General features: G+C 40.5%; 2 protein-coding genes across 2 annotated transcripts; both read left to right on the plus strand.

Moving 5' to 3' along the window:
• The first annotated feature begins 3,056 nt into the window (after positions 1–3,056).
• LOC115286873 (olfactory receptor 6K3) lies at positions 3,057–4,019 on the plus strand. Its single transcript, XM_029933205.1, has one exon. The coding sequence runs from the start codon at positions 3,072–3,074 to the stop codon at positions 4,017–4,019; it is 948 nt and encodes a 315-aa protein (XP_029789065.1). The 5' UTR covers positions 3,057–3,071.
• A 6,683-nt stretch (positions 4,020–10,702) lies between these two features.
• LOC115287181 (olfactory receptor 6K3-like) lies at positions 10,703–11,689 on the plus strand. The gene has a single exon (XM_029933431.1). The coding sequence runs from the start codon at positions 10,742–10,744 to the stop codon at positions 11,687–11,689; it is 948 nt and encodes a 315-aa protein (XP_029789291.1). The 5' UTR covers positions 10,703–10,741.
• Positions 11,690–17,547: the final 5,858 nt, after the last annotated feature.

The following is a 17,547-nucleotide window of genomic DNA, read 5'->3' on the forward strand; positions in this document are numbered from 1 at the left end:
GGGACCCATGTGGATTGTTTAGGGTAAGAGAGATTCACAGGCATTTGTGGCATGAGAAAAAAAATGACATTGCTCCCTCACTTCAATATTAGCACAAAATTCCAATGACATGTCTGTTATGAAATGGCCTTATTTTCTATTAAATATTTTTTCAAGAATGTTTCCTTCAAGACTTTAAACACATGTATGTTCATGTAAGAAGAGCAGGAACAACATACACGTGTTCTTTGCTGCACACCTGGTAGACTCACGCACACCTGGGGCAATAACCATAGTGGTGGAGAAAGCAGTTTGCCATGTTCAGAGATATGACAACTTTGACCCTGAAATCTGATGAGAGGAGCATACAGTGGGGACCTTTCTGCTAATTAACCCCATGAGGGAAAGTGATTCTCTGCACTAGGGTGCAGGGGGGAATCCTCAGTGGATCCCACTTGCCCTTCATCCTATCCCCTGGGATGCCTGTGCAACTATAAGTACCCTTTTGGAGGAGCTGGAGGAATATCAAGTATGCAGAGTTCCAGACAGACAGAGGAGCCTCTGCAGTCTTGGGCAGAGGTGAGTGCAGAAGGCTAAGGTTGGAGAAAGAACTCACTCATCATGCATAAGAAGAAAGTCATAGGGGTTCCTGGGTGGATCTGTAGGTTAAGTGTCTAACTCTTGATTTCATCTCAGATTATGATCTCACAGTTCATGTGTTCAAGCCCCATGTCGAACTCTGTGTGACCAGAGCAGAGCCTTCTTGGGATTCTCTCTCTGTCTCTGTCTCTGTCTCTGTCTCTGTCTCTCTCTCTCTCTCTCTCTCAAAATAAATAGACAAACATTAAAAAAAATAACATCATTGTCTGAGGATTCAGAAACTTCAAATGTTGGTAGTGCATAAAGGTAAGTGTAGGGAGAAACTTCCTGGGCACAGGTGTCAATAAAACAGGATAGTCCACTATAATGCCATCCTTGGAGAAGCCAGTTTTTCCAGACTTGCTTAGGACTCTCACTAAAAGTGAATTGTCATACTTCCCTTTCCAAACAGTCCCTAATTTTCTTTTCTCACTTGTCCACGCCTGTCTTGTGGGTTTAATTATAGTGGCATCCAGGAGTGTGGCCTCCAACTTATTTTTTTTCTCCATGCCAACCCTGTTCTAGGTTACTGCCCTGAAGAAAGAACCCAATTGAAAGAAGGAAAAACAGAGGCTCCTCAGTGCCTCAGTTGGTTAAGTGTCCAACTCTTGGTTTGGGCTCAGGTCATGGTCTCAAGGTCATGAGTTTGAGCCGTGAGTTGGGTTCAGCATTGACAGTGTGAACCCTGCTCAGGATTCTCTGTCTGTCTGTCTGTCTCTCTGTTTCTCTCTCTAAACCACTCCCCACTCACTCTTGCGTGCTCTCTCAAAATAATTAAGTAAACTTTAAAAAAAATAAAGAAGGAAAAGAAAGTAGTTGATGATGAAACACGATAACTACAATCCAGAAACCTCAGTGCAAAAGTGCCCAATATTCTGGAGTGTTCACTGTATTCCGGACACTACTCTAAGCATTGGAAGTATGCTTACACATGTTGGTGGGGGCAGTCAGGTGTCTGTGGGTGCAAGTGCTTCACTAAGAGATACAGTGCATGGATTTACATTCTGACTTCAGTGAGAATCCCTTGGGAAAGTATTTAACCTGTCTCTGCCTAAGTGTTCTCCTCTGTAAAATGGGGACCATCTTACCTCACTTGAGCATCTGGAACATTACGTAAGAAATGCAGCTTAAGCTTGAGGTGGTGCTTGCCTCAGTGACTGAGTCAACACTGTCAATGCTCTTCTTGTCATAGTAGAGTTTAGTCATTCTCAAAGCCTTACGTGCTAGTTTTAATATTTTCTCCCTCTTACAAATGAGAAATTAAAGGCATGGAAGGGCTAAGTAACTTGAAGCAAACTGGGGGATTGTAAGCAGTGGAGAGCATCTGTTTCTAATATCCAGACTTTTGACCACTGTTAATGTATTGCTTTTGCTTCCAGAGAGAGGGCAGGTCACGGAACAGAGGATATCCCGTAGACAGAGGCCAAGATACAAGTGGGAGCCTCAGGTGATCCCACAAAGCAGTGTGCACAAGAGGACTGTAGGGAAGCAGCATTTGGGACACCTGGAAAAGAAGCTGGGCCAAGTTCAAGTCAGATGTGTGAGTCTGGAGCCTATGAAGGAAAGTTGGCTGGAGAATGATATCTACAAGTTGCAATAGTTGAGATCTTGTAAGTGGATGAGGTCACCGCAGGAGCTGATAGAATAATCGAGGGCAGAGTGGATGAGCAAAGACCATGGAGAGCAGAGGGCCTGAGGGAAATGAGCTCTTGGGGAAGAGTTTAAGAGAATCGGGCATGTTAATAGGAGAGGGAAGAGAAGAAATAAGAGTAAGGATGATGGAATGAATAAAAATATGTTGAACAAAAGAAAAACCCAAGCCAGAAACACCTCTGACAGCCCCTGGGAATAGGTAATGTGACTTCTTTTATGTTTAATTTTATTCATGCCCTTTACTTCTAAAATGCATTCTTATAATATACACATATATTTTGAATTATTAGACCATAATGTATAAGTGCAAATAGTTGTTTTAAAGGTTAAGCTAAACATAATTGCACCATTAAAAACATTTGGAGGGAGCCTGGGTGGCTCTGTCGGTTAAGTGTCTGACTCTTGGTTTCAGCTCAGGTCATGATCTCACAGTTTCATGGGTTTGAGCCCCACATTGGGCTCTGCACTGACAGCATGGAGCCTGCTTGAGATTCTCCCTTTGTGTCTGCCCCGTCCCTACCCCCACTCCCTCTGCTTTCTCAGAGATAAATAATAAACAAAAAACTTAAAAGACATTTGGAGACAGCTGTTTCTGTGCTTGTGCCTCTGAAGGAGTGAGGAAAAAAATGTCAAATACTAGTCAATGTGCACAAGTGTGAAATTAGGAAAAAGTATAAAACCTTCAAGTTATTTCTTGTTATTCATTCAGGTTATTTAGCTCTACACCATCCTTTCTTCTCCATCTCCCTGTGAGCTGGTGTATACTCTCTCCTTCATTCACAGGAAGCCCCGCTGGGCATATGGAGAGCGGAAACCTGTCGGCCGTGACTGAATTTATCTTCACTGGCTTCCCGCAGCTCCAGGATGGTGGCCTCCTGTACTTCTTCCCCTTACTTTTCATCTACACCTTTATTGTCATTGGTAATCTGTTGATCTTCTTTGCTGTCCGGCTGGACACCCGTCTCCACAACCCCATGTACAATTTCATCAGCATCTTCTCCTTCCTGGAGATCTGGTATACCACGGCCACCATCCCCAAGATGCTCTCCAACCTCATCAGTGAGAAGAAGACCATCTCCATTACTGGCTGCCTCCTGCAAATGTACTTCTTCCATTCCCTGGGAAACACAGAGGGGATCTTGCTCATCACCATGGCCATTGACAGGTACATTGCCATCTGCAACCCTCTCCGCTACCAGATGATCATGACCCCCCGGCTGTGTGCTCAGCTCTCTGCAGGCTCCTGCACCTTTGGCTTCCTCATCCTGCTTCCTGAGATTGTAATGATTTCCACGCTGCCTTTCTGTGGGCCCAACCAAATCCATCAGATCTTCTGTGACTTGGTCCCCGTGCTAAGACTGGCCTGTACAGACACGTCCATGATTCTGGTTGAAGATGTGATCCATGCTGTGGCCATCATCATTACTGTCCTAATCATTGCCCTGTCCTATATCAGAATCGTCACTGTGATCCTGAGGATCCCCTCTGCTGAGGGTCGGCGAAAGGCCTTTTCCACCTGCGCAGGCCATCTCGCTGTGTTCCTGATTTTCTTCGGCAGTGTGTCCCTCATGTACTTGCGATTCAATGCCACCTATCCCCCGGTCTTGGACACAGCAATTGCACTGATGTTTACTGTCCTTGCCCCATTCTTCAATCCCATCATCTACAGTCTGAGAAACAAGGACATGAAGAATGCGATTAGGAAACTATTCCATCTTCGGAAAACATTGAACACGTTTGGAGGTTAATTCTGAGCCACAAATCTCCTCCCACTGTTTTACTGTTTCCCTAACAGATTAAAACAATAAAACTACTCTATACATAGTTTTTTGTCACACTGAACTTTCTGTCTGTTCTCTTCATTATTTCCCCTGATATCTAGAAAAACACATTTGTATTCTAGGGCATAGCTATTAACACACATATATATGGTCAAGAACTATATTATGGAGTTGATTTGCTTGCTTTCTTCTGAACAGTTAATTAAAGGAAGATTCACTCATCATTTCAGAAGCTGGCCATGTGCTTCAGGGAATAGATCTTTTTCCTTTAATGTTTATTTATTTTTGAAAAATAGACAAATCACAAGAAGAGGAGTGGCAGAGAGAGAGGGAGACACAATCTGAAGAAGGCTCCAGGCTCTGAACTGTCAGCACAGAGCCCGGCATGGGGCTCAAACTCAGAAACCGTGAGATCATGACCTGAGGTGAAGTCGGACACTTAACCTATTGATCCACCCAGGTGCCCCATTAAGGGAATAGATCTTGGGAAACTTTTTTATTTCATTACAGATCATGGGTTACCTGATTAGATTTTTTGGGAAGAAGAGGTCTTTTTTTTAAGTTTTTAAAATTAAGTTATTTGAGAGAGAGAGAGAGTATCCCAAGGTGGCTCCACACTGCCAGCACAGAGCCTGATGTGGGGCTCAAATTCACGAATCATGAGATCATGACCTGACCTGAAACCAAGAGTCAGACGCTTAACTGAGTGAGCAACCCAGGAGCTCCAGGAAGCAGGTATCTTTAAAAAATACAAAAACAAAAACAAAAATAATACTTAAGGAAGTAAAGCATACTTTTATTTTTAGTTATGTAATTAACTCTTCATTAGAATAATAATCATATACATTTAGTAAGACTAAGTGATTCCTATTGTCAGACATGTTCATAAGCAAACTACCATCTAGGATACTGTTGACACTTACACACTTTGGTGCACACAGATACGCACAGACAGACATATTAGTTATTGCTGGACTTCCTGGGGCTAAGCATCTTCACTCTCTTTAACACAAAAAGTCTTCTTTGCATCTGTGGAATGGCAGTTTTAAATAACATGATTCATTTGAATTTTTAACTGAACATCGCTAAAAAAAATTTTTCCTGTCTTTGCCATATTTGGTGCTAATTGCCTGCCTATCATAATTGATTCATGGCTCTTATACGTATTTTTACAAAACAGACGTACAAAAATTTTGGTATGAAAACAGCAATTTTATCCTACATGCTTAAATTTTCTCCCTCAATAGTCCAATAAAATGGCCCAAACCAGGCATATATTTATTTCTTTAGAGACCCCAAATCCCAAAGGCACACAAAACACAAAACAACCTTTCCTAGCTTACATCATATGCATCCTTCCAGGGGAAAAAAACCAAAACAACAAAACTGTGTAAGTCCCGAAAAACAAGGAAAGGTGAATTCTATAGCCAAAATGTAAATAATCTCTTAAAGTCATAGTATATATGAAACAAAATTTAAGGGAACTCAACACAAGCAAGAGAATGCCCTATCTGGGAAATATTTTTCCATCATCTTTTTTGATAGAAGTGTTGGAAATTCCAGAGGTTGGATTTTGATAGACATGCTTTCGTACAGGGGCTCATTGATGGGTATCCAGAATGCCTCTGTTCGAGTGAGGACTTTAGCTCTTCAATCCCTGGGACTTCTTTAGTGGATGGCATGTAAGTGAGCTTGAGACATCTTTGCTTCAAAAGTTTGAGTTTAAAATTCCACAACCAACAGAGAAAAGATGCACATTAGTGACTACAGGTAATAAACTTGGTCATGCCCATATTTGCCATAAGAATAGAGTTCAATTCCTACCAAGGAAACCAGTTAAATTCAAGGGTTACACACCCTCCTGCACTGCTGGTGGGAATGCAAACTGGTGCAGCTGCTCTGGAAAACAGTGCAGAGGTTCCTCGGAAAACTATCAATAGAATTCTCCTATGACCCAGCAATAGCATTGCTAGGGATTTATGCAAGGGATACAAAAGTGCTGATGCATAGGGGCACATGTACCCCAATGTTCATAGCAGCCCTGTCAACAATAGCCAAATCATGAAAAGAGCCTAAATGTCCATCAACTGATGAATGGATCAAGAAGATGTGGTTTATATATACAATGGAATACTACATGGCAATGAGAAAGAATGAAATCTGGCCATTTGCAGCAAAGTGGGTGGACCTCGAGGGTGTCATGCTAAGTGATATAAGCCAGGCAGAGAAGGACAGATACCATATGTTTTCACTCATAAGTGTAACAGGAGAAACTTAACAGAGGCCCATGGGGGAAGGGAAGGGGGAAAAATAGTTGAAGAGAGGGAGGGAGGTAAACCATGAGAGACTCTCGAATACTGAGAACAAACTGAGGGCTGATGGGGGAGGGGGAGAGGAGAAAGGGGGTGATGGGCATGGAGGAGGGCACTTGTCAGGATGAGCACTGGGTGTTACTTGGAAACCAACTTGACAATAAAGTATAAAAGAAAAAAAAATTAAAGGGCCACTGATAAGAGCAGCTGGAAGTGGGGAGGAGGCTTTGGAATGCAATTGTGTACAAACTTCATTCCTCCACGCCCTCCGAAGCTGAACCCAGTGGTTTTGAATGTGGGCCACATTAATCATAAATAATGAATACAAACAAAAGCAGACAGGAAACAAGAAATTATCTGACAAAACCTGTACTTGACTAAGGATTACATTTCAAGGCTTCACCGTAGCTTTGCCAGAAAATTTGTATTCCTGTTCCGTGGGCAACCAGAATTCAGTCAGGGTAGCGTTTTTAAGTTCGCAGGAGCAGGCATTGGGAAGACAAATGCACCAGGAAGGCAGTAGAGTCCACAGGAGCAGAGGATGTGTAACACATCCAAGCTGCACTCCCACACATGCACACTTGCTCTTGTCAATTATTATATAACTTTCCATTCTGAGGAAAAACAAATCAAAAGGTTTAAAAATGATTCTGCCAATCTAAAAGTTACTTATTTCTCCAAGTGTCACAAAGGGTTTGCTACAGCCCAACGGTTTATACTTTCCTTGTGGTACATTTGAAAAAAGAGCAGGGAGAAGAAAGTTTTTCTTGCTTCAGAAAACAACAAACTTCCTGATATCAGAGAATGAAGAGACCGTGCAAACATGTCCCTCCACGGTGCTGCCACTGGTGCCCATTTTCCAACTGGACATTCACTTGGGTTACAGTGGAGAAGCTCTTTACAGTTCAAGTCCACAGTGAAGTCTGGTCTGTTAGATTAAAAAAGGGGGCACTTTTGTCATTCAACTCTTTGAATTTCTAGATTTCCTAACACTTGGATAAGGGCAAACATAAACTAATTAAGCATTTCTTTTCTCTTTAAGTTTTATTTATTCATTCTGAGAGAGAGAGAGAGAGAGAGAGAGAGAGAGAGAGAGAGAGAGAGAGAGATGGGGAGCATGAGGGGCAGAGAGAAGGAGAGAGAGAGAATCCCAAGCAGGCTCTGCACTGTCAGCACAGAGCCCGACACAGGGCTCAAACTCCCAAACTGTGAGATCATAACCTGAGCTGAAACGAAGAGTCAGACACTTGGCCAACTGAGCCATCCAGGCGCCCAACATTTCTTTTTCTTAAAGCAAATTAAGTCACTCTCCTTTCTTGTTAATTTATGCATTTTCTCATAGGAAAAAGTTTATTTCTAGAAACAGTGAACAGATGAATGACAGATTATATCCAAAAAGTAAACTTGCCAAATGTTCCTGATACTAAAAACAGGTTCATTTTCATGGGGAAAAAATGGACAATCTAGATGAAATTGCATATTCAAAGAAGCCTATAAAATATTTTTTTAGCAATAAGTTTCTGTGATAATACTACACTCAAGACAAACATGAAGGAAAAAAACTTCCCTGATAATTTTCAGTGGTTAAAAATAAACATATCTTATATAATGGTCATTCATGTGAGTTTATTTTTATCAAGTATTCTAAGTCACCAAATTCCATAATCAGCAATGAGAAATCCTTCTTCCTAACATTGTACATTCCTGAGCCATCCTCCGTAACCACATTCATATGAAAGATGTGACCCCACTGTTTTGCTACCAGATCAAGAAACTTCTAAGACATTTTCTATAAAAATGGTGACTAGAAAACAAGTTAATATACGTGTTGTTGTGTTTTACAATGTTTGCAACACCCTGAATGAAGTGGTATACAAGACCAACTTTTCATATATTTGTGGGGAAAAACTAGGAAACTTAAAGAATTCATCAGAGTCAATAGGAATAATTTGAAGGAGGGCCCTGTGTATGTAGTTGGAAGAAAAAAGTGGTGGTTTTTTTCATCGTCTTCTTTAGTACTGGCTCATTTTTCCAAATCACACGTTTTCCCAGAAATTGTTCCCTTTTTTCTTCACTAATTTATTCAGAATACTTAACATACCAGTAAATCACCTTCAACATTTTTTAAATGTTTTGATGTTTTAATTTATTTTTGAGAGAGAGACTGAGCATGAGCAGGGGAGGGGCAGAGAGAGAGAGGGAGGGAGACACAGAATCCAAAGCAGGCTCCTGGCTCTGAGCTGTCCCTACAGAGCCCAATGTGAGGCTCGAACTCATAAACCATGAGATCATGACCTGAGCTGAAGTTGGACACTTAACCAACTGAGCCACTCAGGTGCCCCAACGCTGTTCTATTTCTTGTGTGTTATTGTGAGGGTAGAGGCCTACTAAAGCTCTTCTTTGTATGGAATGCTCCAAATTCCATACTGAGATGGAGACTGACTAGTTAAATCATAACTGTGACAAGAAAATTGTGGTAACAATGGTCACCAGGATCTGTGAGTCTCTTTTGGAACACTGATTCCCCTTTGATCTGAAGGTCTGAGAAGACAGTGCAGAGGTGTCTGATAATAGACCCCATGAGGGAATAGATTGCTTTCTACTTATTACCAAGGGATAACACCTCAGTGGAGCTCATTTTCCCTTTAGTGCCTTTTTTAGGATGGCTATAATGACACTTCAGAGACAGTGAAAGAACATTCGGTAATGGAGAGACCCAGGGAAAAGGAAGGGCCCTCCTGTATTTGGCAGAGGTGAGTTTAGGGTCACTGAGAGCTGGGGAGAAAGTATCCATGTCCTATGCTTAGGATGAAACACACTGTAGACTCAGTGAACATCTGGGGAGGCTTGGATTTGGTCATTGGACTAGGGCTTCTGAGAAAGTTCCATCTCTGGAGGCTCTGAGCTCTGCATATTTTCAAGCAGAAATTACATCTGGTTATTCAGACCATGTGACAGTCCAAGAAATGAATGTTCATGCTTTTCTTTCTACCTGCCTTGTTTCTGGATTTTTCTGGCTTTAATGGCGTTTGCAAGTCAGAGCCAAACCTAGTCATTATAAAAGAAGTTACTTTCAAGTGCTTGCTACATACTAGGGATCTTGAAAGACAAGACTCATCCTATCCTCATGGAAGCTCACAATCTAGTGAAGTTAAACAAATCACAAAAATTACAGTGAAACATAGTCAGGTTATTGGTAGAGGCCCTGAGAAAGACAGAGAGATGAGAATAAACCCAGATGTGTATGTGTACATGTGTGCGTATGTATGTGAATGTGGGGAAGGACATGCAAGCACTCTGACAGGATGCAAGGGCTGAGCTGAAGCCCAAAGGAAGCCCAGAAGCATCCTGGCGAAGGACAGTGAGTCTGAATGCCTTCCAAAAAGAGTATTGACATTCAAAGGGCAATGACCCTGGGGAATTGGAGGTGGACCCTGGAAACTCCCAACGTGCAGCAGGAGGGAGTGACAGATGGGGATGCTGGGTCTGTGGGTTCAAAGTCTGGGAAACACACCTGTGTTGGAGACAGAGGCTTGATGACTATATATTGTTCATCCACAGATAGTGAGGAAGGGCGTGACTATAGAGGCCATAGCAGGAACTTGACATACATGGCTGTGTACCCAATGGGTAAAGAAGATGGGTCCCTAACACATATAAAGAAACAATGATCTAACAAATACCTGAGAAGAAGCTTCCACATAGGAACAAGGAAAACCTGGAGTGGGGTTTCATGAGAACCAAGGGAGAAAAGTCTTCAAGTAGTGGTAATCAGGAGTTTCTGGTGCAAAAGTGTAGTCATAACACAATAACAGAAACACTTACACTGTTTTTGCAATTATCATGTCACTGACACATAGGACAAAATGTCTTCTGTAAGTGGCAGAAAAGAAAGAATTCATACAGCAAATGCTAGAAGAGTGAACAAGACCTCAATGAGATATTGTTAACATTACTCTTTCAGAAAGCTGATCTAGGAAAAAATATCAATAGTGATCATGAATGCCAGAGACTTTGATACATTAATTCATTTATTACAACTCTGATTGTACTAGTATGTTTTCACCTACAGAAGAAGATGCTGGATCTCAGAGAGATTGTGTGACTTGCCCGTTATCACCCAACTAATAGGTGATAGGATGAGACTTCAGGCTCACTATGTTTGATTTGAACCCATGCTATTAATCGTTATGCTATCCTGTCTCCCAAATAAAGATTACAGACACAAACAAGCCACTGGTTATTTTGAACCTGTGAAATGTCAAACACAAAAACACCAAGGAACCAAAATAATATTTATGTTTATACTGCATTGATTTCCTTCTCTGTTAGTTGGGTATAACCTCTCCCTCATTTACAGGAAGCTCTTCTGGGGATATGGCAAGTGGAAATCTGTCAGCCGTGACTGAATTTGTCTTCACTGGCTTCCCACAGCTCCAGGATGGTGGCCTCCTGTACTTCATCCCCTTACTTTTCATCTACACCTTTATTGTCATTGGGAACCTAATGATCTTCTTTGCTGTCCGGCTAGACACCCGTCTCCACAACCCCATGTACAACTTCATCAGCATCTTCTCTTTCCTGGAGATGTGGTACACCACGACCACCATCCCCAAGATGCTCTCCAACCTGGTCAGCACCCAGAAGACGATCTCTTTTACCGGCTGCCTCCTGCAAATGTACTTCTTCCATTCACTGGGAAACACGGAAGGGGCCTTGCTGACCATCATGGCCATTGACAGGTATGTCGCCATCTGCAATCCACTCCACTACCTGACCATCATGACCCCCCGACGATGCGCTCAACTTTCTGCAGGCTCTTGTGTCTTTGGTTTCCTCATCCTTCTACCTGAGATCGTGTGGATTTCCACCCTACCTTTCTGTGGGCCCAACCAAATCCATCAGATCTTCTGTGATTTCACACCATTATTAAATTTAGCCTGTACAGATGCCTCTGTGATCCTAGTGCAAGACGTGATTCATGCTTTGGCCATTCTGATAACGAGTCTGATTATTTCCCTTTCATACATCAGAATTGTGGTTGTTATCCTGGGAATCCCTTCAGCGGAGGGTCGTAAGAAGGCCTTCTCCACCTGCATTGCCCACATTGCTGTGTTCCTGCTGTTTTTCGGCAGTGTGGCCATCATGTATCTCAGATTCTCTGCCACGTATACGCCATTCTGGGACACGGCCATTGCTGTAGCATTCTCTGTCCTTTCTCCCCTCTTCAATCCCATGATATACAGCCTCAGGAATAAGGACATGAAAGATGCTATTAAGAAGCTCCTTTGCCCTCAAAAGGTATTTCATGTACATGGTAGCTAACTTAGGAAACAATCCTCTATACAGATGGAACTTCTTTACAAAATATCAATCCCACAAACACTAGAATTTAAAATAATGACACAATTAGTCCAAGTTTCTTCTGCATGAGTTGATGAGAAGACTGACAGAGAAAGTCCTCTGAGGACTTACAGAGATGGAAAAATACCATTTTCTTTTCTGTATCTCTCATGTAGTGCATTTGATTTTAATTTGCTCTTTTACTTCAAGATGCTTCATTGTATAAATATTAACAATACTCATAGGTATCTCCTGTCTTCCGTATCTAATCTCTTTCCAAAGCTCCCAGTGACGTCATGGAGCCCATGTAGCACACTCCCAAGGACACTAAGATGACTGGTCCAGGGTCTTTCTGGTAGCCCCTGGACATTAGGCAGAAGCAAGAATTTCCGGCACCCAGACCATAGGTGGGATCCTCCATATTTGCTTCCTTTCCAGTCAGCCTTGCTGCCATTTTACGATCTATGTGCCGGGGTGCCCTGCATGTAATACTGTCATGGACAGGAGCATCAAGTAGTGTATTTACAGTTATGATAATGACTGTAAAGAGTGACTGAGTAGAGCAGATCCCTCCCTGTGGGAACTTACCATCTCATGTAGGATCAGTGTGAGAAAATATTGACATAATAAATGCATATATTGACATGCATAGCCAATGAAATTAATTGATGGTTTAACCCACCCCTCTAAGAAATTGTCTATTTTCCCATATCAATGTTAAAATATATATATTGTATAGTAGTTTTCATCTAATACCTATGTGGCTTGGTAATAAGAAGTTTTTAATTCAAAATTATATACTAAAGCTTATTCCTCTTTCTACAAAACACTTAGAACTATCAGTTTAGTTGTGGTGAAATACTGGATTGAATATACAAATTATTTCTCTCTTTTGAGCCTTTATATTGTTTTTCTGACTATCACCATTCTTATAAATATGGCAGTCATCTTTTCTTTTCTTGCACAAAGTTCTTTCTTCTTTCAAAAACTTGTTTGAAGATAAATTTCAAGAAGCTGACTTATTAAAGTGAAATGTGCTAATAGGTTTATAGATGTTGGTAACTATTGTTTTTGCAAATGGTTACACTAGTAATGCATCAATGTGACACTTTCAACACAACTTTGGTAGCGCGGCAACTAATACATAGATTAAACAAGAAGTCTTGCTGTTCTGCAAAGCTGCTGACTCTATCATGAACAAGATGAAATTACAGCATGACTATAATAAGAAGTAGAGATAAATTGAGTTATTGGTCCAGGTTCTTCACATCCCTGTAACAGAATGATAAATTCACAAATCTGCAATGAATGGATTCAGGATGGGTAGAGTATATTTTCCTGCCCCATAACTTTGGTTTGGCCTTTTTCTTTTTTCTGACTTTTGGGATGTCAGTGGATATAACTGAGGTTGAATCTCAGCCTCTGTACTTGGGTTTGCTCCGATAGCTGCTTCCCGTGCAGGACTGGCCCAATGAGGCCCTGTGCCTGAGAGCCCCTGGTTCAGAGAATTAGAGACATGTGGCACTGACCTGACCCAAACCCTGCCTGAAGCCTGGTGCCTGGGGTCCGGAACCAGAGCCCAGAGCCAAGAGTCCAGCCTTCCCTTGTTGCACCTGATGAATAGACCTATCAGTGGGAAGCTAAATGATTATTGTTTTAATATCCGTGTATGAAACACTTAATAAGTTCTTGCATTCCACTGTGTGTGGGCTTTGTCTGGCACCAGACCGGCCTGGAATTGTCTAAATTTAATAACTAGTACTTACTATCTGAATCTTCTTATTTTCCTTTGGACTGAAAATATTTTAGAATTGTATTGTTAATCATTTTTTAATAATTCTATAATTTTCAGAAAGATTATCTACATCAAATGTGTAGTTATTTAACCATGCCACCTGGGTGTGCGTGTGTGTGTGTGTGTGTGTGTGTGTGTGTGTGTGAGAGATATTTTACACATTAAAGGAATTTTTTTTATCATTTAGAAACAGAGAAGGTCCTGGAGAGCTGCAGCGGGAAGGGGAGGGGCGGTGGGAGGGGCGAGGATACACCGGAGAGTCATTCCCTTTTCTATACCGTTTTCTTCACCATTTTGTGGCTTATAGTCATCTTGCACTTATCAGTGCTTGGAAATAAAGTTATGCACTTAAGATCTTTTAAGGTAGAATAAAAGTTAAATACAAAAGCTTTTAAAACAACATGAAAATAAAAAAAATATGCACAACACATTGAAGAATTCTGGAGATTCTACTTTTGTATTCTTTTTTTGTATTCTTTAAAGTTTTATTTTTTAGCTTTTATTTTTGAAAAACAGAGCATAAGCATGGGACAGGGGGAGAAAGGGAGACAGAGAATCGAAGCAGGCTCCAGGCTCCGAGCTGTCAGCACAGAGCCCCACGAGGAGCACAAACTCATGAACCATGAGATCATGACCTGGGTTGAAGTTGGACACTTAACCAACTGAGCCACCCAAGCACTCCCTTACTTTTGTATTCTAATCACATGTTGTAAATCCATAAGCAAAATGTTTTGTGTTAGTTCAAACATAGCATGAAGTTTCTATGAATTCTCTATGATAGTCTCTAACTAGAAACTGCTGTATTAAGTAAACTGGTGAGTGTCCTTTTACTGAAGTCATAATACCATTTCTTATTGCATATTTGTTTAGTTTATTTGGGGTGAAAAAAATCATTATACTTAAAAAAAATAAGAAAAAAGAAAAAAAACTTAGAAGAAAATCAGTACCAAATATAGACAAGTAGTTTAAAATAAGATAAATGCAAAAGGTTCATAATTAAGTAAAGAAATGCTTAAACTCTACGGCACCTGCGTGGCTCAGTCAGTTAAGGGTCCTACTGTTTGTTTGCCTCAAGTCATGATCTCACAGTTTATGGGTTTGAGCCCTGCATCAGGCTCCATGCTGACAGTGCAGATTCTCTCTCTCCCTCTCTCTACCCTCCCCTGCTCACATGCACGCTCTCTCTCTCTCTCTCAAAAAATTAAAAAAAAAAAAAGGACATGCTTAAACACTTTATTAAGGCTCAGGTAGAGACAAAGAAATACACAAGTCCAGAAATTAACATAAACTAGTTTAGCCATTCTGAGAAAAACCTGGTAGGACTTGAACTCTACTGTATCCTCTGTCCTAATAATCCTGCTCCTAGGAATATGTCCCAAAGACGTTTTCACCTGTGTTGACAAATGAACATGCGTGAAGATATTGGTTGGGTGCTGGGAAGTTGGAAGCAATCTTGACCTATTACGGGGAAAAGAATTGCATTAAATATGATGAATGAATATTTCAGAAGATACATAGGTGCTCGATAGTATAAATCCAATGAACACAAAGAAATATAAATAACTAAAAAATAATGCTGAATGAAAGTCAACAATGCAATGAAATAAATTCAATACAATTGATGTGAGCAAAATGTACATGTACACAAAACACAAATGCATGTTTTGCAAGGAAACATACTTACAGAAGATATCTTAAAATTAAAATTAAATAAACCAAATAGCTGTATATGGACAAAATAAGAGGAAGAGTGAAAATTAAGGAAGTAAACAAAAATTAATTTCCATATACATTTTTTTCTTTTTTTTTCATTTTGTTTCATTTTTTTTCTTTCTTTCTTTTCTTCTTCTTCTTTTTTTTCTTTAACAAAAGCAGATCTTTGAGGTATCTAGTTGGCTCAGTTGGATAAGCATCAACTCTTGGTTTTGACTCCAGCCATGATCTGGCAGTTCATGAGATCAAGCCCTGCATCAGGCTCTGTGCTGATGGGACACAGCTTGCTTGGGATTCTCTCTCTCCCTGTCTCTCTGCCCTTCCCTCCCTCTCAAAATGAATGAATGAATGGATAAATAAATAAATATAAATAAACTTTAAAAAGATCATATGCCATCAGAGTTAACAGTGCATTTGTTTATGTCTTCCCAAGTCACAGCCCAGAGGTCTACTATTTCCACATCCTGTAACTGCAGCAGCGTTTTGTGTTATGGCTGTGCCCCTTGCCCCTATTGCTGCAGATTTAAATTTATTTCAATCACATCTAATCACAAACATGTCACAGTGAAATCATGTCAAGTGAAAAACAACCTGTAAGCTTGTAGACTGCAATATTCAATAGTATTCAGGATTTAAAAATGAAACAGATAATGCCAAATCACCATTCTAAATATCCTGAAAATGTGTACAGCCAACAACATTGAACTGTGTTCCATATATTGAACATATATTTCAACACATTACTCTGTGTAGCATGTATCCCTTGATATATTTTTTGCCAGAAACAAAAGAAATGCAAAAATACATTTATTTGAGAATCACCGGAATAGTCTTACATATACTAAATAACCATGCAGATCTTCTCTGTTTTTCCTTTTAATTCTTAATTACTATGTGTTGACAATTTTTCTTTTTCTTTTTTTTAAATATGCTTTTTTAAAAAGTTTATTTATTTGGATGGGGCACTAGGTGGCTCCGTCAGTTAAGCTTCTGATTTCGGCTCAGGTAATGATCTCACAGTTCATGAGTTTGAGCCCTGCGTGAGGGTCTGTGCTGACATCTTAGAGCCTGGAGCCGGCTTCGGATTCTCTGTCTCCCTCTCTTATCTGCCCCTCACCCACTTGCGTTCACTCTATCTCTCAAAATAATTAAATAAACAGTTTAATTTAATTTTAATGTTTATTCATATTTTTCCATAATATTTTATTGTCAAATTGTTTTCCATACAACACCCAGTGCTCTTCCCCTTAAGTGCCCTCCACCATCACCACCACCTCTTTTCCCCCCTCCCCCTTCCCCCTCAACCCTCAGTTCATTCTCAACATTCAATAGTCTCTCAATTTTTGCATCCCTCTCTCTCCCAAACTCTCTCTCCCTCCTCTGCTCCCCCTGGTTCTCCATTAGGTCTCTCTCGTTTTCCTACTAGACCTATGAGTGCAAACATATGGTTTCTGTCCTTCTCTGCCTGGCTTACTTCACTCAGCATGACACCCTCAAGGTCCATCCACTTTCCTACAAAGGGCCATATGTCATTCCCTCTCATGAATGTTTATTCATATTTTTTAGAGACAAAGAGAGAATGCAGAAGCGGCAAAGAGAGAGGGAGAGAGAATCCTGAGCATGCTCTGCCCTGTCAGCAGAGTCTGACATGAGCTTCAGATACATGAACCGTGTGAGTCATGATACCAGAGTTGGAAACCAAGAGTCAGATATTTAACTGACTGAGCCACCTACGTGCCCCAATGTGTCGACAACGTTTCTTTTTTCCTTTTATTTTTTAATGTTTATTTATTTTTAAGAAAGACAGAGTGTGAGCAGGGGAGAGGCGGAGAGAGGAGACACAGAATCTGAAGCAGCTCCAGGCTCTGAGCTGTCAGCACAGCTGTCGACCTATGTCGAGCCGGATCATGACCTGAGCTAAAGCCAGACACTTAACTGACTGAGCCACCCAAGCATTCCTGTTGACAACTTTTCTATTGAGTTGTTTGTTTCATAAAATTTCATTCATTGAATAAATGAATACATATTTCATTGTTGTTACCATGCTTCAAACATTAAAAAATAATGTATACTTTCATATTATAATGTAATAAACTTTATGAAAATAGTGGAGTTTTTCAATGAATCTAAAATGGCTGCAACTATATAAATTTCTTAGATATGATTTCATTTTCTACTTGAAGGGAACCACTGCCTCAGTTTGGAATTGATGATACAGAATTAAATGTCATCATGGGTTTTCAAGTAAATTTGTTTCCATGTAAATAACCAATGCCTTTTATAGACTCTCCTAAAACAAACACATTGTTTAAAATTATACAGAATTTAAAAA

This window comes from Suricata suricatta, chromosome 3, assembly GCF_006229205.1.
Source record: "Suricata suricatta isolate VVHF042 chromosome 3, meerkat_22Aug2017_6uvM2_HiC, whole genome shotgun sequence".
NCBI classification, from domain to species: Eukaryota; Metazoa; Chordata; class Mammalia; order Carnivora; family Herpestidae; genus Suricata; species Suricata suricatta.

Excerpts from the sequence above, each read along its gene's own strand:
- LOC115287181 (XM_029933431.1), top strand. The coding sequence starts at position 10,742 with ATGGCAAGTGGAAATCTGTCAGCCGTGACTGAATTTGTCTTCACTGGC.
- LOC115286873 (XM_029933205.1), top strand. The coding sequence starts at position 3,072 with ATGGAGAGCGGAAACCTGTCGGCCGTGACTGAATTTATCTTCACTGGC.